This window comes from Artibeus jamaicensis, unplaced genomic scaffold (assembly GCF_021234435.1).
Source record: "Artibeus jamaicensis isolate MK-2021 breed Jamaican fruit bat unplaced genomic scaffold, CSHL_Jam_final contig_889, whole genome shotgun sequence".
In the NCBI taxonomy this organism is placed as follows: Eukaryota; Metazoa; Chordata; class Mammalia; order Chiroptera; family Phyllostomidae; genus Artibeus; species Artibeus jamaicensis.
The window spans coordinates 3,817,342-3,843,770 of record NW_026522005.1 but is presented as its reverse complement, the minus strand read 5'-3'; the positions used below and the strand labels follow the sequence as shown (position 1 = coordinate 3,843,770).

The 26,429-nt window shown below is 46.0% G+C and overlaps 1 protein-coding gene across 2 annotated transcripts in view; it reads left to right on the top strand.

Annotated features, from left to right (window-relative positions):
• LNX1 (ligand of numb-protein X 1) overlaps window positions 1-26,429 on the top strand; it is a 105,877-nt gene that overhangs the window by 18,807 nt on the left and 60,641 nt on the right. The window contains exon 1 of one of the 2 annotated variants that reach the window (XM_037152155.2): window positions 5,206-5,705. The exons of the other annotated variant lie outside the window; for it this stretch is intronic. Coding sequence (XP_037008050.2) covers window positions 5,614-5,705 — 92 coding nt within the window. The 5' untranslated portion in view covers window positions 5,206-5,613. Of the gene's footprint in view, window positions 1-5,205; window positions 5,706-26,429 lie in introns of those variants that run through there. 2 annotated transcript variants of the gene reach the window in all.

The following is a 26,429-nucleotide window of genomic DNA, read 5'->3' as shown; positions in this document are numbered from 1 at the left end:
CTGGGGGGAAGAATATCCTTTTAAAAAATCGGGGTAAGATGGCCCATGGACCTGAGGGCAGGGCCAGAACAGGAGTGCGGGATGGGCTGGGAAGAGGCTGCTGGGGACCTTTGGGGTCCCCAGGAGGGAGATGCCACTGCACGCTCAGTCCCCAGATGGGACTTTCATGCACCAACTATGCAGGCAGTATGACCCACACACAGGAGGGACCCTGGGGGGAAGGCTTGATGAATACTCAGCTGCTACTGGTGCACATGCTGGGAAACAACAGGGAGGAAAGAATGCAAAGTTAATTAAGGTCACCTCTGTGAGCTGCGGCCCAGGGCCCCGCACAGGTGCCCACGGCTGCTCTCCACACAGGGAAAACCCCAGGGCAGGCGGCAGGCGCCTCAGCACCTGCGCTTGATCCTCTCCGCACTTCAGCTTCCTAAGTAGGTTGAAACCAACATTTCCAAAAATATGGTGTATATGTTAGTCATCAAATGCTTAATACACAGTCCTCTCCTCCCAGACCCTGGGCCTTTTATTGGTGAGGATGGAGAATTTGGAGCTCATCCAGAGTCTGACCCTAGAGCCCTCTTGGGCCTCAGGTTTGTGCCCATGTGGGTAGACCACCTCTTTGTCCCCTGAGAAGGGATGTTAAGATGAAATAGTTACTGTCTGACTTCCTTGGACGGGGAACACTGAGAGGCCAGTGTGCTGCTGCCTTTTCTGTGTGAGGCCTCCGGGTTGGTGGCTTCTGTAGGAGGCTGTTGTCCTACATTCACGCTAAAAGGTAGCTCTGTTTATAAATTTTGCCTCTTGGTGTCAGGATTTAAATATAATGAGTTTAAAAAAAATTCTTTGGCTTATGGCACTATGTGAATGTACTAGTCAGGCTGAGTGGACCTAGCATGGAGAACTTAACATTAATTCTGGTTAAAAAAAAAAAAACCAACTGTGTGACTGATGGGAGTCCCCACACTTCCTTCCAGTGCGCACAGGAGAGCTTCGTAACTGAACTTCCCAGGAAGCTCCATACTTAGGTTTGTCTACCTGTAAAATGGGCTCATTGAATACAAAGCTCTTGTAGAAATAATCACATTTAGGATGTTTCCGTGTCTCTCTAAAACAACATACGAAGTAGAGAAAGCTTTTCCCCTTCCATCAAGGGCTCAGTTTATGGCCCGTCCCGAGGACCATGTTAGTGTTAACAGTCCACTTGAGTCAGGTATGCAGGCAGATGGCATCTCCTCTGTAAACAAATGCTGCCTGTTTTCTCCAGAACTCGGAACACTTGTAAACACTGTTATCTAACTACTTCAGGTCCATAGTTGCACGTAAATCCCTAAGTGAAACATTCAGGGCCAATTTTGCTTCTGCATGACTGGCCGCCCCAGCAACTGCTCGGACAACTGTGTCCGACTGCAGACGAGAGACGACCTCTGCGGAGGAAATCTGAGCAGTGAACTAAGGTTTGGAATCTCCTGGCTAGTTCTGTGGCCTTCTGCCCTCTTAGATGCTTGCAGACTCCCATCACATGGGTCTACCGCAACGAATTCCCAGGGGGGCGATGGGCTTGTCGGGTCAAATGGCAGCTTTCCTAACCAAGGGACATTGCCAGTAGACATAGCCGGGATGCTGCAGAGGGCTAAGTCAGTGCGTTGCTCTTGACCCAGACCATCAGAAGACGGAGGGAGGAGGCAAAGCTTTCCCTTCCTAGATTTCAAGGGGGGGTCATCTTAGGCTTCAGTCTACATCTTTATTGTGAATATCATCATTGGCATCTATGATATTTATCAAGATCCACTGCGGGCCAGGCCCTGAAAGAAAGAAAAATCTATACAAGCCATGATATCTGCCTCCGCGGAAATGACATTTTGAAGGTAAAAGTGAAGTTGGAAACACACACACACAGTGAACCGTTTCATAGCACAAGTCACTTTGCCCTTTAGTTTTTCTCTTACGGTAGGGAAGATAATAAAAATGGGAGATGATAAAGCTGACCCTCCTTAGGTATTTACTAGTATGAATAAAGAAATCTTTGTTCAGTGTTCTGAAATCAACCTGGAATGGAAGTGTGATGTAGTTGGCATGCCTGACCGAAGGCTCTCTGGGGTTATTTTCTTGATTAACTTTGCGCCCAGCGTCCTGGAAGTCTCTTCTCCAAAGACCTACCCTGGAACCTCTCCTGCGCTTTGCTTCTGTCAGGGCCCTTTTCTGCAGTGTGTTCAGCACAACACAGGCTCAGTGAGCTGTTTATAGTACAGGGAAGATTGTACGGCCATCTGCAGGTCTACGGGAGTATCACCCTAGGAGGAGTGGGCAAGTTAGAAGTCTCATCAGTCAGTGCAGCCTGGCTCCGCATCTCATCTTTGACACATGTCCTTCATCTCGCTTTCCTACCCTGAACCCACCATTTCCCTGGCTCTCCCTGGCTGAGAGCCACTGTTTCGGCTCTCCTGGGCATGGAAGAAATGAGACTTTTTTTTTCCTGCATTACTTTTTGAGAGAACCATTGAATTTCCATCAGATTATGCTCCAAAAAATTCTGTAAAGAAACAACATTCTCTTGGATACTCATTCCCAGAAATTTTCCTTACCTTGTTTCTTTCTTCCAGGTCATTTATTAGCCATCTGTATAAATGCTTAACCCCTTCCATGGCTCTTATACATTTGGAAGTTCTGTTTTGCTAACTTGTCTGATCAAGAAAGCTGGTCCACATAACAGATTCTTTAACTGAGTCGAATTCTTTTTTATTCTACAAATATTTATTATCTATTGCATTCCAGGTACTATGGTGAGGATATGGTGGAGAACATGATAGATAGAACTCCTCCTTTCAAGGAGTTCCCTGTTGAGTGAAGAGAAAGGAGACAAAAAAATAAGAGGTGATAGGTGATACCTGAGATGACATTTAAAAGATAAATAGGACAAAACATGGTGTCAAGGATTAGGGTTAGGAGTATTGACTGGCAAGTAAGCTACAGAGAAATCCATGACCATTTAAAGGGGGATTTTTATCCCCAAGGAATTGCTTTAGTTAGGGTTACATCTAATGGCAGGTAATAGAAAATTCATGTTGGATTAACTATTAAAAGTTTTCTTTTTCTTATTTAATGCAAATTCTGTGGGTAGGAAGTCTGTGATGTGGCTAGGATGCCATCAGCAATCCAGGATCTTTCTGTTTTCGGATTAGCTTTCATGCTCCAATTTGTCACCTCATGTTCTCAAAATAGCTGCTCAAACTCTACCATCACATCCAAGTTTCAGGTAGAAGGAACCAGGTGGGAAGAACAAGGCAGGAAGGACAAAATACAGTGTGCGGACTGAGACTCCATCCCTTAAAGAGCTTTCTGGGATTGCCTCACCCAGTAATTTCTGCTCATTCCTCACCAGCCAATACTGTATTACATGGCTACCCATCGGTGAGCGAGGTTAACTGCATCAGCACCATGAACAAAGCCTGGGTTCTGTTAAAAGGAAAAAGAGGAGAATTAGATATTGGATAGGCAGCCAGCGGTCCTTGCAATAGTGACATAAGCAACAACAAAAAACAAACCTTCATTTTTATATTGCATTCATATCCACTAATAAATTATCCTCTCAAAATGAAAAGAAGTGAAAGGGCAGGCATTCTTATTTTTTTTTGCAGAGATTTTGAAAAGTGACCTGACAAGTCCAAGATGATCAGAAATGCAATCCAGCCCCCTCCAGAACCCATGGGCTTTATTACACACAGTGCTGTTTGTGAGTTACGATCTACATAGCAGAGCAGGTCTGGGGACTCTGTGAAACCCCATATTCTGGAAAAGACTGTAGCAAGTCATGTTCCTGATGGTGCAGGAGGAAAAGAAAGGACAAGAAGAGAACAACACAGCCTCTTGAAACAGGTGCTGAGCTGCCAGCGGGGCTCATTCACTACTATTAGTAATTGTTATTAACAATATTTATAACAATAGCTAACACTAATTGAGCCCTTTGTTCTTTATAGGCATTACCTTATTCTACCTTCATAACAATACTATGAGTTAAACCCTATTATTATTGTCTTTCTTTAGAGGAGGAAATGGAGGTTCAGAGAGGTTAAACAATTTGCTCAGTGTCACACAGCTAGTATGTGGTAGAGTTCAGGTTCAGATTCTAGTCTGTTTGACTCCAGCATCTACATACCAAAGCTGACTTTATCATTTTACTGCTCTTTACCAGCTCTGATTCATTACTGCCTACCAGACTTAAATGGAATTCAAATTAAGGCCTCAACAAAAGTAATGCATGTCATGCGTTATCAAGGTTGCTTGTCATGGATTGGAACTGTGGAAGATAAATCTGCACATTCTAAGGATCTGTTTTTTCATTTGTTTTAGACCCACCTCAGGTAAATGCAGATCTCTGTTGCCAAATTCCTACTTCCTGCACAGTTGATTGCCGTTGTTTCATCCCGTAGATTTTGCTCTGGTCTTCTTCCAGCCAAGTGTAGTTTGCTGTGATTGTTTGCTTGTCATTAATGGAACTATCCCTTTGAGCCATTTCTATTGAGATTCAGGTCTTGAGTTGGCAAGATGGATTTTAATCTTCTTGAATGAAAAAGGAGAGGACTTCTTGAGTAGGAGAGGACTCCTGGGGGCTTCAGTGGCATCCCAGAGCTTAGGGGTGCAGAGAAGTCCTATTGTTAAGCTAGATAGTACAGTCTAGAATCACAGGTCTTAAGGCTGGAGAGGTGATGCAGTCCAGGCTCTGCTGGACCAAGCAGATCAGGCACTATTAGCTCCATTTCAAAGATGAGATGACTGAGGTTCTGGAGCTTACATAAAATGTGCAGGGTCCTGCAGCCAGTGTCAGCGCTTATTTCAGTCACTCGGGGTGACGGAGGAATGGAGGGCCTTTTCTCCTCACAGAACAGAAGCCTGTACATTGTTTGGACAGAACTTTGTATTTATTGCAGCTCTTTGTTTTCCTCAAGAAGAATACTTTTTAAAAATCAGAAAGCAAGCCATCACTTCTCTTATGTCTGCTAGTGCAGTCAGGACAGTGACAGGTAAATGACTTTAATGCACGTTCTAAACATACCCTTAGAGATGGACTTGGTTCACCCATCATACTTCTGCGTTGCAGTATCTGAAGGCTCACTTTGAGCTCAGATCTCCAGCCTGTGTTCCCAAGGTGCTAATCCCATAGGGTGCCCTGCTCTAGCAAGCTGGAGGACCACTTTGGTTATTTGCTTATGCACAAATATGCCATGCTCCTGCCTTCTCCCAGCACAGTTTAGCTTCCAGCCCATCTGCTCCCAGCCAGTGATGTAAATGTACCAGCTGCTTCTCAAGAACCAGTCGGCATCCTGCAGGAGGGGCAGGGCCCTTTCGGGGCATCGGCCTGCTTGCTCTCAGCCTAAGCTCTCTCGGCAACCCTGGTGGGTCCCTCTGTTCTGCTCTTTCCCCACCTGAGAGTCAGAGGGTGCCGTCCTCCTACAAGCCCCTGATTGATTTATCAGCGTGGCTCGGTTGAAGGGCTGTAAATCAGAATCCTTATGATCAGACTGCGGGGACATGGCAAGGTTTGTTTGAAGGGGCTGGGCCGGGCCCCGGAGCCGACAGAGACGGTGGCCGGGAGGAAAGCAGCACGCTGCCCGGACAATGAAGGCGCTTCTGTTGCTGGTCCTGCCCTGGCTCAGCCCTGCCAACTACATTGACAATGTGGGCAGCCTGCACTTCCTGTGCTCGGAACTGTGAGTCCCCCTCCAACCATACCTGCCTGGGTGGTGTGTCCGCGATGTGGGGGCTGGGACCTGAGTCAGCCCCCTGGAGGGATGTCTGTCTGGAGGAATAAATGCCACATACCCCGGCTGCACTTGGAAAGTCACCCTGCCAGCGTCTAAAGCCATGCTTAGCTGTCTGTGACTTCACAGAAAAACACCGCCTTTCTGGTGCGGTGCTTTCCCATCAAGGCATTTTTTTTCCCTGCTTCTGTGCCAGTACAGCTTTCTTTTTTCACTCTCTGCTTTATCTCAATAGGTGGGTCTCCTCTTCCTTCCATAAATAGCACCTGAGGACAGAGCCCGCTGTGCAGGTCTGCAGCCCTTCTCGGGCGTTTGTCACTGCAAACAGATATCATTCCTTTTTGATACCCTTGGTCTCCATCCTTGAAAACATTTATAGTGTCAGTGCAGGGGAAAGATAACCCTAAATGTAAAATGTACACACACACACTCATATATATACACATATGTCTCCATTTTATTTTTATTTTTGGTAATTACCAAACATATGAGAAGGCAGAACTGTGTAGTGAACACCCACACTCCCATCGCCTGGATTTAATGGTGAACATTTTGCCACTTTGTCTTGTTTATTTGTTCTTTACTGAAGTTATTTGGAGTGATTTGCAGGCATCATAACCTTTCAACCTCTAAATACTTCACTATGTGTCTCTACAAAATAATGACATTTTTCTACATGACCTATGTCTGTTTTATAAGAGGAAATGACTCATGTCCCCAACCTCTACAATGATATTTTTCTGGCTCCTTTCGTTAATAAGCTTTGAAAGAGGGTTGCAGACGGATGTGAATAGCTTCTAGCAATCATATAAAGCATGCCGCTGTGTGTGCCTCAGTGTTTGGAGCATGTACAAAAATGTATGTCTCCTCACTAACCAGACTGGTAAAGATGGTGAGGGTTGGCTTCCGTGTAAATTAGAGTCAGTAAGCAAATGCACAAGGGGACCCTACAAAGAGTTCCTGGAGCCCGGACCAGGAAAGCTTGGCTGGGCCTGTTTAGAGAGAGATGCCCCAATCCACCTGAATCTGTGGTAATAACCAGGGCCTCTTTTGTAATTAGCCAGACTAACCAATTTGTCCAGCATGGTAGATGCTCAATAAATGCTTGATAAATAGAGGAAGAAACACATTTGCCTAGGTTCTTGGAGGTAGCCCGTTGATTCTGAATATTCTACATTTCAGGATTATCTGGTCCTCCCTTATTGGAATATAACCCTACTTCATCTTAGATTTTTTAAAAAAGGTTAAAAGAGAAAGTATCTGGCTTAACTCTAAATAGCGAGCCTTTCTGGGGTAATAATGACGTTGTGGAGGAACTAGTTGGGGTTGTGACGAGCCCCCTCCTTCTTTCTCGATGAACGCCGGAGTTGGCGTCTCTGCAGCCGCAGCGCCACCCCCTCCCTCCCGGTTGCCTCTGTCCGCCTGTGATGCTCGTTAGGGTTGCTGTGCAGTTCCCCAGGGCTGCTGCAACAAATTACCCCGCATTTGGTGGCCTAAAACTACAGAAATTATTCTCCCACAGGTCTGGAGGCCAGGAGCTTGAAATCAGGTGTCCACAGGGCCAGGATTCCTGTAAGGCTCTAGGGGAGAGTCCTGACCTCCCCGCCCCAGTGTCTGGTGGTTCCAGGTGTTCCTTGGTTTGTGGCCACGTAACTTCAGTCTCTGCACCTGTCTTCACATCGCCTTCTCTTCCGTGTTCTCTCCAATTCTGCCCGTCTTCTCCTCTTATAGGGACACCTGTCATTGGCTTTAAGGCTAAACACCTGGATGGATAATCCAGCATGGTCTCATCTTAGGATCTTTAGCTTAATTGCATCTGTAAGGTCTTTTTCCCAAATAAGAACCCACCACATTTTCCTGGTAGATCTCTCTTTTGAGGGGTGGGCACCATTCAACCCACTGCAGGTGCTACTGAGGAGCCTGTCCCTTGAGTTGCTTTTAGTTTTATAGCCTACTTGAAAGAAGGCCCTTAGACTGGCTCAACAGTTTTCCTTTTTACAAACAAGTGTGTGAATCAAAGGCAACTTTTTTGTCAAGTAACTGAGTGGGTGCAAGTAGGCCGTTCTTTCCGAAGTGTGAAGCCGTCCAGGAAGCACAGTGCCAGGAAATTTCCGGGGCACTGTCCTCAAACTAATTTGATAGACCTTTCTGGGAAGCTTCTAGTAGCTACAGCCCAGTTGCTGGGGATGCTTTATGAGAGAAGTCTGTGCAGATACCACTGAAGGTCATGAACTAATTGCTGAGTCAAGGACAAGTTCAGGAACTGGGGCAGGTGCTATGAGGAACACAGCAGTAAGAAATTAGGTGCAGCGCTCACCCTCGAGGAGATGACAATCTAATTGAGAAGATAAAATGTAAACATGTAAGAAATGTAAACAATAACCCAAGGCCTAAGAGGGCAAGTCTTTAAAAGGAAGGGTAGGTAATAAGAAGAGGTAGAGGTTATCCATTGGTGAAATGAATCAGGGAAGGCTTCTAGAGGAGGTGGGGGTTTGGGCTGGACCTTGAAGAAATTAGGGAGAATTAGGCAAAAGAGAAAGCATGCCAAGCGGCGTAGAGAGCACAGGAAGCAGACTGTGCGGTGGCCGTGGGTATCGCCAAAGCTCTGGGAAATGGCAGTGGAGAGCAGTGGGTGGGACTGCTGGGGGCATTTGGCATTCTTGGGAGAGGGGCTCTTGGGTGGTGGCCGCGTGGCCCTGAGGTAAAGACACCTGCTCTCCCTACCGCAGGCTTCTGGGGTCTTGGAGGCAGGCAGACCTGGGGGTTCTTCTGGGGACGGCCCTGGGAAGCCGTCTTCCTCCTGCCACCGGCGTCTGAGTGGGGCTCTCTGTCTGGGCTCAGTTGCTTGGGCAGCGGGGGCGGGGGGGGGGACTGTGTGTAGAGGGGAGTTGAGCTGAAAAAAACTGGAGCTAATCCAATAAATGCAGTCAAATTTCTTGTGTGGCCTGTGGGGGTCTTAAACTCAAATGCCTATGGGAACCAGGCAGGAGCCATTTAAACCTATGAATCCTTTGGCTATAAAACCAAAGGAAGCGGTGTCCTCTGGTCAAGTGCAGGGAACACAGCAGCACAGGGGTGGGCAGAAGTGGTTAACAATAGTAAATAGTGCAATAATTAACAAATAATAATACAACTGAAAACTACTTTGCCCATTCCTATGTATATAATATATAATGTCTTAAGGTATTCAAATTCAACTTAATACAAAATATAAGAACACCATGTGTGATCCAACTTTGCCCTGAGGGGCCAGTAGTCTGTGCCCATTGCCGCCCGTTGCCATGACCCACAGGGAGCGAATTCCACAGGCGAGGCCTAAACCCGGGCTATTTGGCCTGCAGTCCCAATCCTCAGGTCAGGGCACAGGCGCTGGGGTCACGCTCAGGGCAGCGGGTGCGCCGCAAAGAGCATGCGATCGGGTGGAAGGCAATGCTGTCTTTCCTAACAGGCCCTCACCCCAGACTCCTACAAACTCTTTCTCAGTTTTCTAGTCCCCAAAGTGAACTTAGGAAATAGGTTTTCACTCTTAGGGGCATGAGCACGGGCACGGCCTTCTCGTCTTTCGGGACGTATCTACCGCCCCACATGGGACACCGCCTGGGGGAGGAGTCCTTCAAGCAGCTTGGGCCCTGAGGACAGCCCGAGTAGGAACCGAAGGCTGGGTGTGGTTTTCAAAATGCGGATGCTTGGGCTCTACATCAAACCTTCTAGAACAAAACCTTTGGGGAGGCATCCACGTTTCTGCTTAAGTTCCCCAGGTGATCCCTATGGGGCCCGGCCTGTTTTCGTGCTGAACGAGTTCCCCAGGTGAGCCCTGTGGGACGCTGCAGTGTAGGAGCCCTTAGACGGACCTTGGACTCACTTCGCCTTCCCCAGTGCAGCAGCCTCGCTCCGCGCTCTGTGTCCTCGGTGTGGTGTGCCGTCAGCAGCCTTCGTGTCTGTGACCTCTACCAGGTCAGTGCCGGTGGGGAGAGCTTGGGAGGTACTCACAGAGTTAAGCTGAACTGAGATGAATCTGTCTCGTATCTTCACCAGTTCCTAAACGTTGCAAGCAGTAGTCGAGGACGCCCTGGTTCGGATTCTACGGAAGGGATGTGACCTTGCTGGTAGTGTGCAAGCTAGCCACACCTCAGGTGTTGTAGAAAGCAGCGCTGTGGTCAAACACCCGAGGTGGTCCAGCTGCTCTGGCCAGTGATCTCCTGTGCCTTTTGTGACACTTCTTTAAATATTTTGTTTAGTAAGAATACTAGAGAAAATGCTCGAGTTTGGCGGGGTGACAAGATGCATTTTACGGAACACACCCTCCTCTCAGAAGGCATCTGCAAAAAATTGAAAAGGCTTGTCATCTTTCCCCACCTTGAACGTTTCCAGCCCCAGCCCCCTTGGAAATACTTTCTATTTGTGTGTTGTCTTCTGGTGGTGACTGTGTTTGTGCCCATGGCGTAAAGTCCAAGTGAGTTTTAAGTGGGTGCATAGTAAGTGGAAGCCCTACCTTTCAAAGTCAATAACCGTCCTTTGTTTTAGGGACCCAGTTATCAACAAGACCGCTAGGCAGGGTTGCTGGAGGATGACGGGTCCCTGGTATTAGTGCTGCAGCCATAGCTACGTGGCTTCTCAGAAAGTTGGGAAATGCTCTCTTTCTAGCTTACTATCAAATATTTTTGGTTTGTAAATGTCATCTCCGTGAACAGTATTCATGCCAGTATCTGGAGAGAGAAATTGCACTAGCCCCTGTCCCCTGTTAGAGATACAAGTTCTAAGGTAGAAAGTTTTATTCCCATTAGAGTTTTTGTGCTCAGAAAATTAAGATGAGTGACTCTGATTTTGAACTTGAATCAGTTTGATCTGTGGAGGACACAAGGTGTCCTGGAGAAACTTCTAAGAGCACAGGGGTGAGGAGACCACCCCATGTGTGTCCTTCCTGGGAGGTAGGGTGGGGCCCAGAAGTCAGAGACTGGGGGGCACCAACTGCGTGTACTAGGCCCACGAATCCCACCACCCACCTCCCTGGTGGGACTTTCTCAAACTGACCTGCACAACACGCCCCTGACAAGCTGCAGTGTCACACATAGTGAGAAGGTGCACTTTGGGGCTCCCAGGCCAGAGGGAGCCTCAGCTCACACCAGCTGGACGTCCCAGACTTCAAGTGAGAAGGCTGCTTGCCTTCTATTCTACAGATCGCTCTTTCAGCCCTGGTCCGACTTCTCCATTTCCCTTCACCTAGGTCAAGGCCTAGCCCCAGTAACCTCATTTCCTCCCTGCCCACTGCAGGCAGCCTTGAGCCAGGCGTTGGGCCGTGAACTACGAACTTGGGGAAACATCTTTTGGAAAAGCTTTGTTCTGAACCGACCCACACAGGCACACCTAGACTGTTGCCGTTGAATTCTTTCTCGTGTGAGTGAGGAGGGAGGGGATGAGCGAGAGAGCGGTGGGGTTATCTCGGCGCCCATTTCCTCCTCACTTCATTTCGCTGTGTCAACTACGCCCACTACTTCTGTCGACAGAAGTGTCCGAACCTGTAGAGAAATTGTTTGAGTTTATTGGAGCCAAACTGATGACAATTGCTGGGAAGCAAAATCTCAACAGATTGAGAAAAGGCCCTGGAGAATGGGTTACATGAAATCCCTTCGTGGTCCATTGAGGGGGCTGGAAAAGAGGGAAATCTGTGGGATTGGCTAAAAAGTTAGATGGAGAGACACACGCTTCTTTGACAGTGGTGGGTACAGGACAGTTCGAGGACACACGGCACAGAGAGGTGGTCCTCAGGGAACACGAGAACAGCGAGGGCTCTGTGATCGCCTGTCCTGGGACCTGGGTGTGCCGTGAGGGGTCTGGAAAAGGAGATTGCTCTGAGGTTCCAAGGATATGTCATTTTAGATGCAAAAAGACAATAGACAAGCTCAGTTAAGATAAAGATTGACTTTTGTTAAGGAAGCTACAGGCCCAGGATGCCACTAGCCACCAGGACTTGCTTGTAGCTAAGAATGTTTGTGTTCACACCATCCTATGTGGTTACTTTGGGTCTCCGGTCTGTGACCCGCCATGCAGGCCTCCCCTGAACTCATCAGGTTTGGTACGTGACCCCTTTTTCATCCACTTTCCAAGTGTAAACTGGCAGACTGAGCTCTATGGATTTGAAGGTAAACGCTGAGTTGAGTCTCAAAGAATTTTTTTTCTTATCAAAATTGAAGAAAAAGTGCTACTGATTTCTGGATTTTTTTTTTTGGTCATATGTTTTGAGGATTTGAAACCGAGTTTGGATTAGGACCTGGAAGGAAGGAGGTAGAGTTTACAGAGGAAATGGGGTGAGGTGGTGAAATCATATTCCAATGGAGAGGAACAAGGCCCGTTCTCAGGGAGCCAAGTGAGGGGCCCCTTTGGGTTCAGTGATTCCCTTCACGTCTTTCCAAGGGTTGCAGTTCAGCACATGTTGCATAGGACATTCTTCCTTAAATCTACAAATGTGTGTATTTGGAAGGAAATTGAAGCCGCATGTTCCCAATTCATTTACATTTAACTCATCACCATGTTGCTTTGTAATGATTCTTTGATGTTCAAAGAGGCCAGTGGTCCTGTTCCATGGTCTTATATTTTCCTTTCTCCTTTGGAACCAGCACATTTTCTTTTACCCGGCAGTAAAGCAACTTCAGTCCTGAACAGTTTGTTTTCAGGTCTAAAATGGAAAACCCAGGAGTTTCAAGGACCTGCACGTGCCAGTGCCTGGCGAATTGTGTTGGCCTGTCTCTGGGCCACGTGACTATGTAGGGTTGATAAAAGGCAAAATGGGGATTTCTTTAATATAAGATCTCACCGATTGTTTCATGTTCGGTTGATTTATTTTCTTTATTTTAATTTTTTATAATGAAAATCTCAATTCAAAAGTAGAGTATAATGTATCCCCGGGTACCTTATCACCCATTTTTGATAATTCACAGGTTATGGCTATTTTATATCCTCCTTGAATCATTTTGAGGCAAATGTCAATTGTCATATTTTATCCACAAATATTCCCATATTTATTGTAAAGGTAAAGATTTTTAAGAAATACATGTCGCCCTGGGTGGATGGAGTGCCAGCCTGCAAACCAAAGGGTCACCAGTTTGATTCCTAGTCAAAGCACATGCCTGGGTTTCGGGCCAGGTCCCCAGTAGGGGGTGCGTGAGAGGCAACTGTTCAATGTCACACATCGTTTCTCTTCCTCTCTTTCTCCCTCCCTTCTCCTCTCTCTAAAAATAAATAAAATCTTTATATCAAAAAAGAAGTATACATACAACTATATAACACTAATGTCACACCAAAAACATGCAGTCGTGATTCCTTATTATCAAATATGCAGTCAGTTCACATTTTCCCTCTTGTCTCATAACTTTTAACAGTTTGTTCAAATCGTGAGCTAAATTAGGTCCACACTTTGCACTTGGTTGCTACAGCTCTTAAGTCCCCACCCCACAGCACTTTCCAATTTCACTGATGCAGTGGAATTCTTGAGGTAAATTCTGAAGACCGTGGCTTTGGCAAACTCAAAATACTGAGCTGGTAGCTGAAAAAGAGAAAAGTAAAGCAATTACTTTAATCAGCTATCAAGTTGAGAGAAAGGTAAAAGAGGCAAGACCCAAAACATTGAACAGTCTTGTAAGTTCAACCGAGGTGAGTGTTTCTGATGACCTTGTCATCCAGAAGCTTTGCTAAAGGAACTTAAAGAGGACGGAGGAATACCTTCTCCCTGGGGTCAATAAGCTTCCAACTTTTTTGATCACAGATGCCTGCCATGTGGGGTTACCTGTTTATGCATTCTACACAGGCATCTCTGTATTATTATATCCATTAGAAAACAATGATATAAAGGCTAAGAGAAAACTGTACATAAAGGTTGTATTACAGTCTCCCCACGTTCCTTTCCAGTGCTGTCACTTTGGACACCACCGCAGAGAAACAGGCTCTCCGCACTCACTGGCACTAGAACACAGCCCCTCAAAGTCCACAGAGGAAACTTCCCACCACCATCAGTCTGTGGAATTGGCCTTGGAAGGAGTAGGGCAGGAAATGGCCTGTTTCTGCAGGCCAGTGAACACTGGCGGGCAGAAGCACCAGACATCTTTTCTCATAGGCATTTTTCCCTTTTCTGACGATCGTGTCTTCCTGTGCATGGCCCACGTGGACCCCGCTTTCTTCCAGCTTCCTCCACACCTGCATTTGTAAACACCAAGGGCAGGGCTTCAGAGGGTCCAGGGTCATGAAACCGAAGTATTTGGAGTTTGAGGAGTCCTCTTTTATAGAAAGCACACTATCAGGAATTTGTACTTGCTAGATCCTCAGTCAGCCTCTTGGAAGGGTTTGTGTGTGGCTTGGGGCATAGTCATCAGTCTTACCGTAACCCTCTTCTCGTGCGACACTAATGTTCCACTGTGTGTCTGGATGCTCCCCCCTCACCCCCAATTTCTTACTCTCTAAGTTCTCTATAGAACTGGCTGTAGAACATTAGTTCCCCTCTAAGCCCACTTCTGCGTTTAGCTGTTGCGTATCCAGAGCTAAAACAGTCTTCCTGATGCTCTGTGGGCCTGTTAGGTACCTGTGGCCCTTCCTCCACCTTTTGCCTTTATTAGAGGGAGAGGCCAGGGCCCCGGGACAATGAGCAGGTCCCTTTGACATCCTGAGGACTGTAATCAAGTGGCCCAGCACTGGAAGTTAGGAGGTGAGATGGCTTGGCGATTTAAGGCACACACTCTGGATTGAGGCTGACTTGGGTTCCTATTCAGTCTCTGCCAGCTAGGCAACCTTGGACGAGTTATTTAGCCTCATTTATAAATAGAAATGTTATTTTCTCATTTATAAATAGGAATAATAATACATATCTCACAGGTTGTTGTGAGTATTGAGTAAGTATATGTAAAGCATTCAATATAGTTTCTGGTCAAAGCAAACCCTTAAATTATGGATTTTATTACTAGTAATAGCAGGGGTTAAAAACAGATTTCGTCAGTTCTGAGGAACTTTTTAGTCTCTGAGAGCAGGCTGTATCTTAGAGTTGTGGCACCATGCAAAGTAATGGGCAGTGTTTTTTACTCTTGGTGATCTGTAAAATAATGGTGTGTTCTATAATAGGCGGAGCCTTCAATTTTATAACATTCGGTAATAAACTTCATTCACAGAGAGCGTAAGTAGGCCAAGGTCAAGAAAATGCAATTGCTGAAACCATGTAGTTCCTCCCTCCCTCCATCCCTCCCTCCCTAGAAAGGCAGGTTAGTGACTTAACTGGGCTGAGAAAGGTGCAACTAGCATCTTGGGGTGGAGTCTGGACTTTTTACCCGAGCCATTTGTCAGTGGACGGGGCCATGCCTCCCACACAACTCCACTTACACCGGTGGGTCCTTCTCAACCACACCCCCATTCTTTATCATTCATCAGCCACTTAGCTCCTCCCCTTGTTCCCATGACACAGGAGCTCCTACCCCCTTTCCCTTCCCTAGTTGTCATCTTCCTTCCCCAACCTGAAGAGAAAGCCTGGATCCAGCATATTTGGAATCTGGTGGAATCTGGGGCCCAGAAACATAGTTCCTTTAAAGCCAAAGGAGGCCGTGGAGATGACCTGGCCCAGGGTTCCCATTTTATAGAAGAGACTCAGACATAGTAATTTACCCAAATGATTCAGCCCTGACAGTAACAAGCTCTGTGACCCTGAAGAAGTCTTGACATTATTTTGGGAAACAATGATAACACATTCATTATTTTAAGTCCTCGGGAAACAATAAAACTGGAATTGTTAAAATTTTAAATTAACAGCTTTGGGCAAAGCAATGGCATAGCTGTGATACGATAATGCATGTGACCATGCCTGTCACCCATTAGGAGCTAAATGTCCTCTGAAAGCACCCTCCCATCTGGACATGCTCGGAGAATGCTGTCATTGGACTTCCTCACCCAGTTTCGTACAAATGCAGCCTGGGGCCACTTCACAGTAATGAAGCTTTACGTCCGAATATGGCCTTCTGTACACGCAGTGACGCAGTTATAAGCTTCAGTTTGTGATTAAAACTCTGTCTCTGAAGCCCTTCAGATCTGAGTTCAAATTCTACTGCATCACGTACCACCTGTGTAACCTGGGCTAGATTAATGACTCACCTCAGCTGGGCCTCAGGTTTTTCATCTTTAAATCAGCTCTTAATGATAGCACCTAACTCATGGGGTAAGAAGTAAATGTAAGACAGATAAAATGCTTACTAGATGCCTGGAACATTGTAAGCACATTGTAAACAGCCGTGGTGATGAGCAATGACTTTATGTGCAACTAATAGCAAATGTAGTGAACCCCCAAGAGTCACTGATTTAAGGCGACTCCCCTAATGATCTGGCCAACCTGGAGCACAGGCGGGCTAATTCCAGAATCCGAGCTTTTCCCACGGCAACTCCCTTTGTTGCCATGGAGATGGTATTGCTGGGGTGTGTGTTAAGTTGCTCCAGGCCTTTATCATTCACTAGGGACAGTTTGGGGGACAGAGATGAGTTCTGAACCAGAAAAATAACTTGCTTTATAGATGAAATTTTCTCGGCAAAATATTTGGGTAGTTTCTTTGGCCAGTTAAAATTATGCTGAAGCCGGAGCTTTCTGGCATGGACAATTATTTTTTTCCACTGAAGTAGGCATGAGGGGGGCAGGACTACAAGTGTTCCCAAAGACATCTTTAAAGTGGTCAGCCAAAAACGTTTTTGGCCTCATGAGCTAATTGATGATAGATTAAAGAGGATCAAAGGGATTCTGTTGTAAATGCATATGGAATAATAACCCCTTTCTGCCAATGCTGCTGCAGTTTTTATAGAAAGACACCTGGGTACCATCTGAAGGAGAAGTCGCCTGCTACCCCCATAACAGAAACCCTGTGAAGGTTTGAGTGTCACCAGGAATGTACGTGTCGTGAATCAGTATGATCCCATGTATGGACGCCAGAGCTAGACAGACTCTGGCTCTGCCAGTTACTAGATGTGTGTCTTTGGGTGCTGCCCTCACCTCCTGAGATCTGCCTCATGGAGTTAGAACTAAATGAGGTCATGCATATGCAGCCCCAGTACCACGCCTGGCACATGGGTGTGATTGACCCACATGAGCTACGTTAATGTTTTTGCCTTTGCTACTCCACAAGCCAACTCCCTTTTTCACTTCCGGCATAATTTTTCTCACTAGAAATGATACCCATGTAGCACCAGGCGGCGGGTGTTGGTGCCTGATGATTGTAGCCTCTGCCCAGCTGTTGGCCTCCTTGGGCTCCCCTCGGACAGCAGCCCCCCCCCCTCCGGGAATCGGAATTCCTGTTACCATCACAAAGGAATGATTAAGCCCCTGGGAGGGGCTGACTCTCATTAAAAGCCCCCGAACACTTGTAATCTGGTTCAGACGCTTTAAGTCCAAATGACAACCGGTCAGGAATGGTGTGTAGGACTCAGAGACAGGACGGGGAGGATGAAGGAGACTAAGAAAAAGGAAGTGTTCTCTATAGCTGAGGCGTTTTTTTCTCCAATTACAAAATAACCAGGCAACTGAAGTTATTCTGTGGAAATGTGGTTGATTCGGCGTTTTAACCCCATGTTCAGTTGCTTAGTATCACTAACGAAAGCAGCAGAGTGATCAGCTCACTTCCCAGTCAGTGTCTGTGCGTGGACCTCCATCTGTGCTCACTGTTGGTGCAGTTGACGGGCGGGGTTGAGGCACGTCCACTCCAAAAGTCCAGCGACTTGGTTCTCCTTCAGATTCTTTATTCGTTTAACATTTAACAAAGGCAGGAACTTTCTATTGATAAAAACGGTACTTTACATAAACTACTTTTACATGACTGCTTTGTCCAGTGAACTAATGCTCTAAAAAAAAAAATCCAGCAAGATATTTCAAACTTCTTAGAAGTTCTCATTCTCTGTTTAGTGTTTTGTCTTATGAGTGTGATTTTCCAAACTAGGTAACGACCTGGTAGATGAAACACATTTACACTTGGGTAGTGAAAAGAAAGTGCTCACTGCTGGGAAGTGTGTAATTCAGTAACAACAAATATTTATGGAGGGCCTGTGAAAGACCAGGTCCTAGGCTGCGAGGATTCTGCACTAAGGTATATTCCAGGGAGAGGGTAATAAAAAAGCAAACGTACCGTGTCAGAAAGAAATAAGTGGTATGAAATAAAACAGTGTCGTCTTATCCCAGATTACTTTTATAAGAAGGCCTCTGAGAAAGTAGCATTGGAGCAGAAACCAAAAGGAAGTGAGGGAGGGAGCCGTGAGGGCATCTGAGATCGGGACTGGGCTGTCAGGCTGTCTCCTCTCTGCACACCGTGTGGGCTTGACCTCTGTGCGCCTGGGCTGTGTCGTCTGTGAAGTGTGAATGCTGATTCCCACAGCGCGGTGTTCCTGGGGCCGTCAGGCCCATGAGAAAGGAGCGGGCCCCTGGTGGGGCTGGGTAGATGTGAGATCCTGCTGCTTCCACCTTTCCCTTTGCTGGATAATTCCGGGGGGGGGGGCGGTGAGGATTTTTTACCTGGTTAAACCTCACACTGGGTCACAGGCTCTGAATATAGGTTGGAATCTATAGGTTGGAATCTCAGACATGAATGGCCTCCCTCTCCATACCGCCTCATTCCTGCTCAATGTGACTTCATGTTTCATTTTCTCATCCCTAAATTGTATGGCTTTCTAAATTTCTCCAGCCTGTTCATATCTATGCTTTTGGTGTATTCTCTCTAATTGCAGATGAATCTGTGTCTAGCGTAGTCTTTTATTATTTTTTTTCCTTCCTCCTGTTTTGCACCTCTGTGGCACATCCCAACTGAGTGCCATCCGTAAATTTCGTGACACCCTGTCCTGGATCACTCGTCAGGGTATTGAGTTGGGTCAATGTGACAGTGGATTGTTAAGATGCCCCTGAAACACCCCCACGATGGGGCTTAATACCCCATTTGTTTGTGATTTCTGTCCATTATCAGCCCCCCTTTTGAACCTTTGGACTAATAGTGAAAATAAAATCTTTCTGAACATCCCTTCTCCATCCCTGTACATTTTTAACTACAGCACAAACAGCATTAAAGTCTTTACAATAATCTCATAAGCTTGTCTGTGGTCTCTGAAAGGCCCATTGTTCTTTGTTTACTCATCCCTGGTATCCTGAACCCTTTAGATTTTGCTCTCGTAATATTTATTCCATAATTGGTTAAACCAACAATTTCATGGACCCTGCATTAATTTTTCACTGCTCTCTCCTTCCACTTTCTTTCTACATCACTATCACATGTGGTTGGTCTCTTTCCAGTCTCCTGACATCCCCCTGTGTGCAAGGTAATTTCTCAGAACTAATTATTCATCTTTGCTGCCCCAGTGCGCAGCAAGCATATTAGTCAAACTCTCTTCCTCCCCGAAGGCGTGTGTCATCTGCAGCGGCTGATTCATGTGCATTTGTCTTCGCCAAATGCTCCCCTACCTGTTTTCCTCTCCAGCTGATCTGCAGGAGTTTCTAATTCTCCCAATTTCACTTACTTGTACTTATAAAGATATTTTTTACGGAGTTTAGTGTGTCATGTTTTAACATTTTTATTTCAGTGTTTGCCTCTTTTAAAAAACTTAGTAGATCTGTGTTTTTTCAAGCTTCTTGGCCTTTTTTTTTTTTTTTTTAATGGCTCAGGATGAGTTTATAGGTTTTAATGCTTTTGCTAAGTGTTAAGTCCTAACAATTCAACTCGTGTGGTTTTCTCTGCTGGGCTTAATTCACACAGTCCTTTGTCTGGGAGTCTCATTGGCCTTGGATTCAGAACTCTTCAGTGATCCTGAGTTTCTGACACACGACTAAACAGGTGTTTAGTTTTTCCATTGGATATACATTGTTAGAGACTGGAATAAAAAAATCACAAATTAAATTTCTTTCAGAAAAAAAAATAGCCATGGAATATGCTGGTTAGCTTCCTAGGGACTTCTGTCATCCTCCCAAATGTAAAACTTTCCACTCAGCAAATGGTTTGGCACTAAGGATTCACTCTTTTCCTTGGAGAGAGCATTTTTTTTTCAACCTAACCTCTTTTTTAAACACGACCTTGCCAAGTGAACATGATTTTGGAGAGCACTTTGCTGAATCTTACTCAACTGCTATCTGTATCCTAACTCAGTCAATACCTCCACCCACCCACCAGAGAATCCTGAAGCCATAGAACACATTTCTGGCTTTTATTTTTAGAAAGTAATCCAGTGCCTTTATTTTACTAATGACAAACATTTGACCCCGATAAGCAAGGACACTTAGATCTGGAAGCACCCTGTGCCAGTGACTACTCCAGTGGAAACCCTGTTTGTGATGTTTTAACCCCCACTCCGGACAGGCCATCATGCTGGCATGATGTGAGACTCTGAGGCTGGAGCTGGAGTGTGTTCAAGGGCCACCCCATCGTCACTTGGAGCTGTTAGCAAGAACAGTACGGTTGCTGTGCCATTTAAAAAAATGGAACTGGCATTAACTTTGATATTGATTAGAGTAGACTGAGCAAAAAATAACCGGAGCAACCGAAATCCTGTTTCCACTTTTAACCATGTGGCCAAGCCAACCTTTGTCACAGATGCCCCAGGGAAGGACCTCAGAAATGAAATCCTCAGGGCAGTTGGTTGCTCAGTGGGAGCAACCTCACAAGAAGCCGCAGTCACTGTCCTCTGGAAGAACACTTTGAGTCTTGTGACGTGTAGTAAACAGTGTCTGTGGTGGCCTCGGTGCCGGTCACAGCAGTCCCAGTGTCGGCCTCTCCACACATACACTGTGAAGACGTCAGAGCGGAGGTTAAGCTCAGCCAGTTGGACCTGCATCATTTTGTGCAAATGAAAGAATTTTGTATGAATCCTATGCTTGTGCTACAGGGGGAGAAATTGTGAAGGTCTAAAATATTCATTTTCAGAGTTCTGAAATCCTATTCTTAAAAGGAGTCCTTGGGAAAGGAGGAGCTAGGGACCATGTGAGCGCTTGTCATCCCGACCTAACTCGGGAGGAGAATACTACACATATTATGCACAGAGGGCAGCATGACTTCCCCACTTCTTCAGATTCCGCTTGACTGCAGGACCAGAAGAGTGGGCGACATTGCTGGGGGCCTTCTGGGAAGGGGGCAACAGACCTCCTCCCGTGCCTGGCCCCCGGCCTCAGGTAGCACCAGTGTGGCAGAGGGGGCCTTGGCCCGTGTGGTTCCGTGAAGCACGGAGAGCCTGTCTTTGATGGAGTGGATGGTTACACAGCTCATCTGATTTTTAGCGAGGAAATCTACCTAATTTTAAGTTTAACAAACAAACACAACCAACTCAAACCAGATAGCCCTCGGAACGGACCCCGTTTTCAGTGGGACCAAGCCTTGTTTCTGGATCCCCTTCAACCAGCCGAGTCTCCTGGACGTGGCCAGTGAAATCTGTGCATGGACGTTGTTCCGCCCTTTGGCTCGCTCCCTCTGATTACTTCCAGAAGTTGCAGGACATGTCGTCCCCGTTGAGGGGCTTCAGTTACCTTCTCTTTTCCCTCTACCCCAAAAGGGCCCTTGTTCCAACACGCTCATGTTTGGCCTTTCCCGGAGACTGGACACAAATAGCTGCTGTGCTTGGAATTTTTGTGGGATGTCCCCAGCAAGCTGCACATCTGCGAGTTTGAAGGCTCTTTCAATCACAGCTTTTGAATCACAGATGAATCAGGCGAGACTTGAACTACGTGGGGAAGAACTTTTATCCAAACACATGCCATGATACTTGACTTAAGCCGTCTGACAGAGCAAGCCGACCGACTCTGACTTCTTTAAAATAGAAGATGCATGCAGATTAATTGGACCTAAATTGCAATTTAGTGGTTTTCCAGGGAGGAACCTTAATCTATTCAGAAAAGCAGGCCAGGGCTTCCGAGCTCACGCCCCACCTCCGGTTACAGGTGAGCCTCCTCCCTGCACTGACCCCGGAGTTAGTAGGAGCCCCCAGCGAAGCCAAACTATAAGGAAAAGCTGGTCTAGGTGGCAAAAGACAGCGCTGCCAGAGGTGTTTCTCTGTCACTGCTGCTCCAAACTCTTAGGCCTAAAGATAAGGTCCCACCACTAACCTGGACTGTGGCCAGGCCAGCTGGAAGGGGTGCAGGTAAAACCCACCCCAGGAGTTATGTCAATACCCACCCTCTAGGCACTGTGTGTTCTGGGTGCCGGGCTTGGGGCTGGGGTTTTTGTGATTGGTTTTTGTTCTTGTTTTTCAGAGATATTTATATTTAACCAACGGCCAATTGAAACCAATTGCTATGCAAATTTTTTATATACTTTGTGTCCCCTAATGGTTCATGTTCTTAAAAAGAGTGACTAGAGAAGTGGTTACTGACAGTAGTCAAGCCCCAACTAGCCTGAGGATAGTCTGCCCCTGCTCACCCTGCTCATGGACTGCCTCACCCCAGCACCTGAAAAGAAGGAACTCCTTGGGCCAGGACGTGTATTTTATGAAGAAGAAGGAATGCTGCTCATCTGAAACCTCTGCTTTTTGTTTTCAGTACCAGAGATGCTCTCTTCCTTGGCTCTGTGAGCGGGTGTGGTTTGGCTAGCCTCCTATCAGGGAATAATACAGAGGAAAGTGCCCAGAGCTGGCCACCTGTGTGGGGCTCAGTGGGGCCGATGGCGGAGCCCAGTGTTTGGTGCAAAGCCGAGCTAGAATCAATGGAGAGGTGGACAAGGTGAGAGAATATTAAGGAACTTTAAGAGTGGCCATATCCCAATCTTTTGGAACTACTCACTTTGTGTGTGTGTATGACTATAAAAGGAATCAAACGGATTAATGCTTTGGAACAAACCAAGAATCTGGCTGTCTGTCGATGGAAACACTACAGACCCTCTTTCTTCTCCACCCAGAGACAAGGCTAGACATAGAAAGGGCTAGAACTCGGTCCTCAGACAAAAGATTCCATCAATTAAGAAAGGGTGGACCTCAGGCTATTGCACACATAAGACTCCAAGGGTGTTGTTTCAAAATATTTATAGGCATTATAATTTGCTGGGTGTTTGACTCCATAGAAAGTGCCATATATGACGAGGTCTGTCAGGAAGAAATCCAGCCATTGTTCACATCATGAGAACGGTTTGCACAACATTGATGTCACCTGGCCATCAGGAGAGAGGACTGGAATGCGCATGCATGAACAATGAGGACTTCACTGTACTAATCAGTAAGGGTGGTAGATGCTGGTGAGTGAGCATGTGTACTGTGTGGCTGTCGCATTCAAAATAACTGAGTAAGAGCAATGAATCTGCATCAAATTTTGTATTAAGCTTGAACATTCCTCCACGAGAACAATTTGGATGATTCAGAAGGCCAAAGCTATGAGCAACTGGTGATTGGCAGCTTCATCGTGACCACACACTCACTCATGCACCACAGCTCACATCTCATGCAGAGTTTTTTGGCAAAACATCAAATCACCCAGGTCACTCAACCCCTCTGCAGCCCAGATTGTGCTCACTGTGACTTCTGGCTTTTCCCAAAACTAAAATCACCTTTGAAAGGGATGAGATTCAGGGAAATATGAAAGAGCAGCTGTTGGCAATTGAGAGACCTGTGTGAAGTCCCAAGATGCCTACTTTGAAGGGGGCTGAGGTGTCATTGTCCTGTGTACAACGTTTCTTGTATCTTGTATCTTTAATAAATGGCTCATTTTTTCACCTATTACATGGCTGGACACCTTCTGGACACACCTCGTGTCCTTTTTCACATATTTTAAGGCAAATCACTGTTGACAGAAAAATCAGTCTATCTCCCTGCACTGCTGCCCTGAAATGCAAAGTAAAAAGACCAGTGGGTGAGACCGTTTACCTAACGCTATGCCAGGGTAATGGCTGGCATGGACTATAGATGAAGCAATAACGAAAGAGGTAGATTTTCCTACATAGTTTGGAAATGATCACTGCTGAAGCCACATTAGAGATAGAGACTTTTGTCACCAACAGAAAATAACGATTGTGGGGTTGAGTGGAAATTCCACACTGTCGCTAGCATTTGCATCTCAGGGCAATGAGTGTGGTCCACGCCATCTTTTATGGCGCTCAGCCAGTCAGTGTGTCGTTAGGCGTGGAATCAAGAAGAGAAGAGAACCAGCTAATTCTAGAAAGACAGAGGAATGGTTTCTCAGAACATTTTGTGTTTCCCCAGGGTAATCAAAGGCTCTTGAGAGGTATTTAGCATTCTTTCAAGGAAGCTGTGTCGCACTGGTGTCTGTAAAACTCCTCATAAAGAAGCGATGGTGCAGCAGGGAAACACTCATCGGTACAGAGAACAGACCGATGGTTGCCAGGTGGGAGAGGGACTGGGGGGCTGGGTGACAAAGGCGAAGGGTTAAGGAGTGCACATTGGTGGCTACAAAACAGTCACGGGGATGTAAAGTGCAGCATAGTGAATATGTCAATACTATGGTAACACTGCCTGGTGCCGGGTGGTGCTGGACCCGTCAGGAATGTGACTGTAAATGATGTAAATGTCTAATCCTATGCTGTACACTGGAAACTAATATAAAGTAGTATGAATGTCAACTTTAATTGAAAAATAATATTTTTAATAAAAAATCAGAAACAGTGACCTGAGAATAGAAGCACTAGACTAAAAATGCAGTGGCTCCGAGGTGTAACCCAGAGTGGGGGCAGCATCACCGTGGAACACCTTTTCCTAGATCCATCTGTGGAACCTTCTGTATTCCAGGGCAGAGGTGGAGAAGAAAGGAGAACCTGTCAAAGGCCATGGGTTGGCTGTGGTCCAGGCAGCACTCTACTTGGCAACATTTCTGGATACTTTACTGTGACCCTTTTTGTGCTTATCTTCCTGGGTCAGAGTTCCTTGGGGACACCTTCTGTGGCTCTGCCCTGAGACATTCCCCTCATCTCCTCAGGGTGATGGGTGGCTTCCGTTACCAGAGGGAATCCTCTTAGGTATTTCCCATGAAATTGCCATGAGGTTTTGTTTGACTTGAACTTGAGAATGTAGGTGATACATACATAACAAAGAACATTGCATTTATGTAGAAACAACCCTTGTTACTCACTACCTATATAGTTGTGGTTAAATGAGAACAATTGCACTACCTGATTACGTAGAATAACTAACAAAACAATGGTAAGTCAATTGCAGGATGTTGTAAAATGCTTAGTAAATATAGGTGGACAGATTTGGGGTCAGGGTCAAGTGATTAACCCACAAGGCTGGTGCAATCCCTGAAAAATTTCTGGGAAGTACTTGCTTTAACTGGGTCCAATAGTTTGGTATTTGAGCTTCCCCGTGTGTAAAAACAGGGGTGATGCTGCCCTTGCCAACAGTTATCAGGCACTACACCAAACACAGAAGTACAGATAGTCCCTTGTGCACCTGAGCTGAGCCCAGAGATGAAAGAGCAATAGTAGAGGAAATGGGGGGCTGGAGGGGGGCGTCGAGAGGTGGGGATTGACTGGGAAGTGCTTGGTGTTCATACAGTGCTAGGAGTGGGGAGCTGCTTCAGACCTCTGGGACTGACCATCGAGTTAAAGCACACATGAATAGAATGCTAAAACTCATCATAAAAATAGTGTTCAGTTTCATTATGATCCAATGAGCCAATTTATGTCGTTGCCCTTGTAGGTGAGCCGAGTAAATTTTGTTATTTTGGATGATCAGGGAAAGAGTTCACTTGTGGTCACATCTAAATGCAGATTTTATGTCAAGGAAATAATAACATTTCAGGAGAAAGACAATAATTGCAGTAACATTTGCAAAAACAGTCATGCCTTAAGCAACCACAACAACCAAGCTGGCTCTCAGTTGCTCATGGGGTCTGCGTGACCTAATTAAACAGGCTTTGTTTGTAATGAAAACAGCAATATTGGTAGGTCTCATGTGACTTTGATTATATCCTTTGGGTTCCTTAAAACAATTCTAAACCTTTAAATTATTGTACAGGAAAAAATACTCTGCTTCAGTTTCTTTTCTGATTCTTTGTAGCCGAGAGGATTCACAATTATTCCATGAAAATGACAGGCACCTTCCATGAAGTATGTGACATCACAGGAAAACATTCCTATTTCTATCAGGTTAGCACCACTGGGTTCTTTCCTGTCACCTACAAGCACGATCATGTCTTTCCATGGTAATTTTTTAAAAGGCCTTTTCTGAGACATTCTCCTGGCGATGTTTACAGAAATGCCACAAGTTAGGTCCACATCACCATGGCGGGGACGCTGAGGCCCCAGAGAGAGCAGCCTGGCCAAAGTGTACGGCTGCTGGGTAGAGACAAGTCACTGGACTCTCCATATGGTGCTCTCTTGAGCACTAGAAGGTACTTAACATGTTTCTTAACTTCTTCACATCTTTCCCCAAAGACAGATTCTCTTAGCCTTCTGTTGCACACCAGGTAACCAAGATAGAAGACCTAGAATTAACTTCTGTTCTCCCCATTATCGATGGACGACACTTAAGGTTGAAGAGAGGGCCCTACCCTGCAGCACAGTGCACCTGAGAAGGGGGCTTATAAATGTTCTTAGAGAATTAAGTCTGTGACAAATACCATACGATCTCACCTTTAACTGGGACATAATGAACAAAAGAAAAAAGCAAACAAAATATAACCAGAGACATTGAAATAAAGAACAATCTAACAATAGCCAGAGGGGAGGGGGAGGGGCGGGGGCTGGAGGAAGGGTTTTCAGGAAC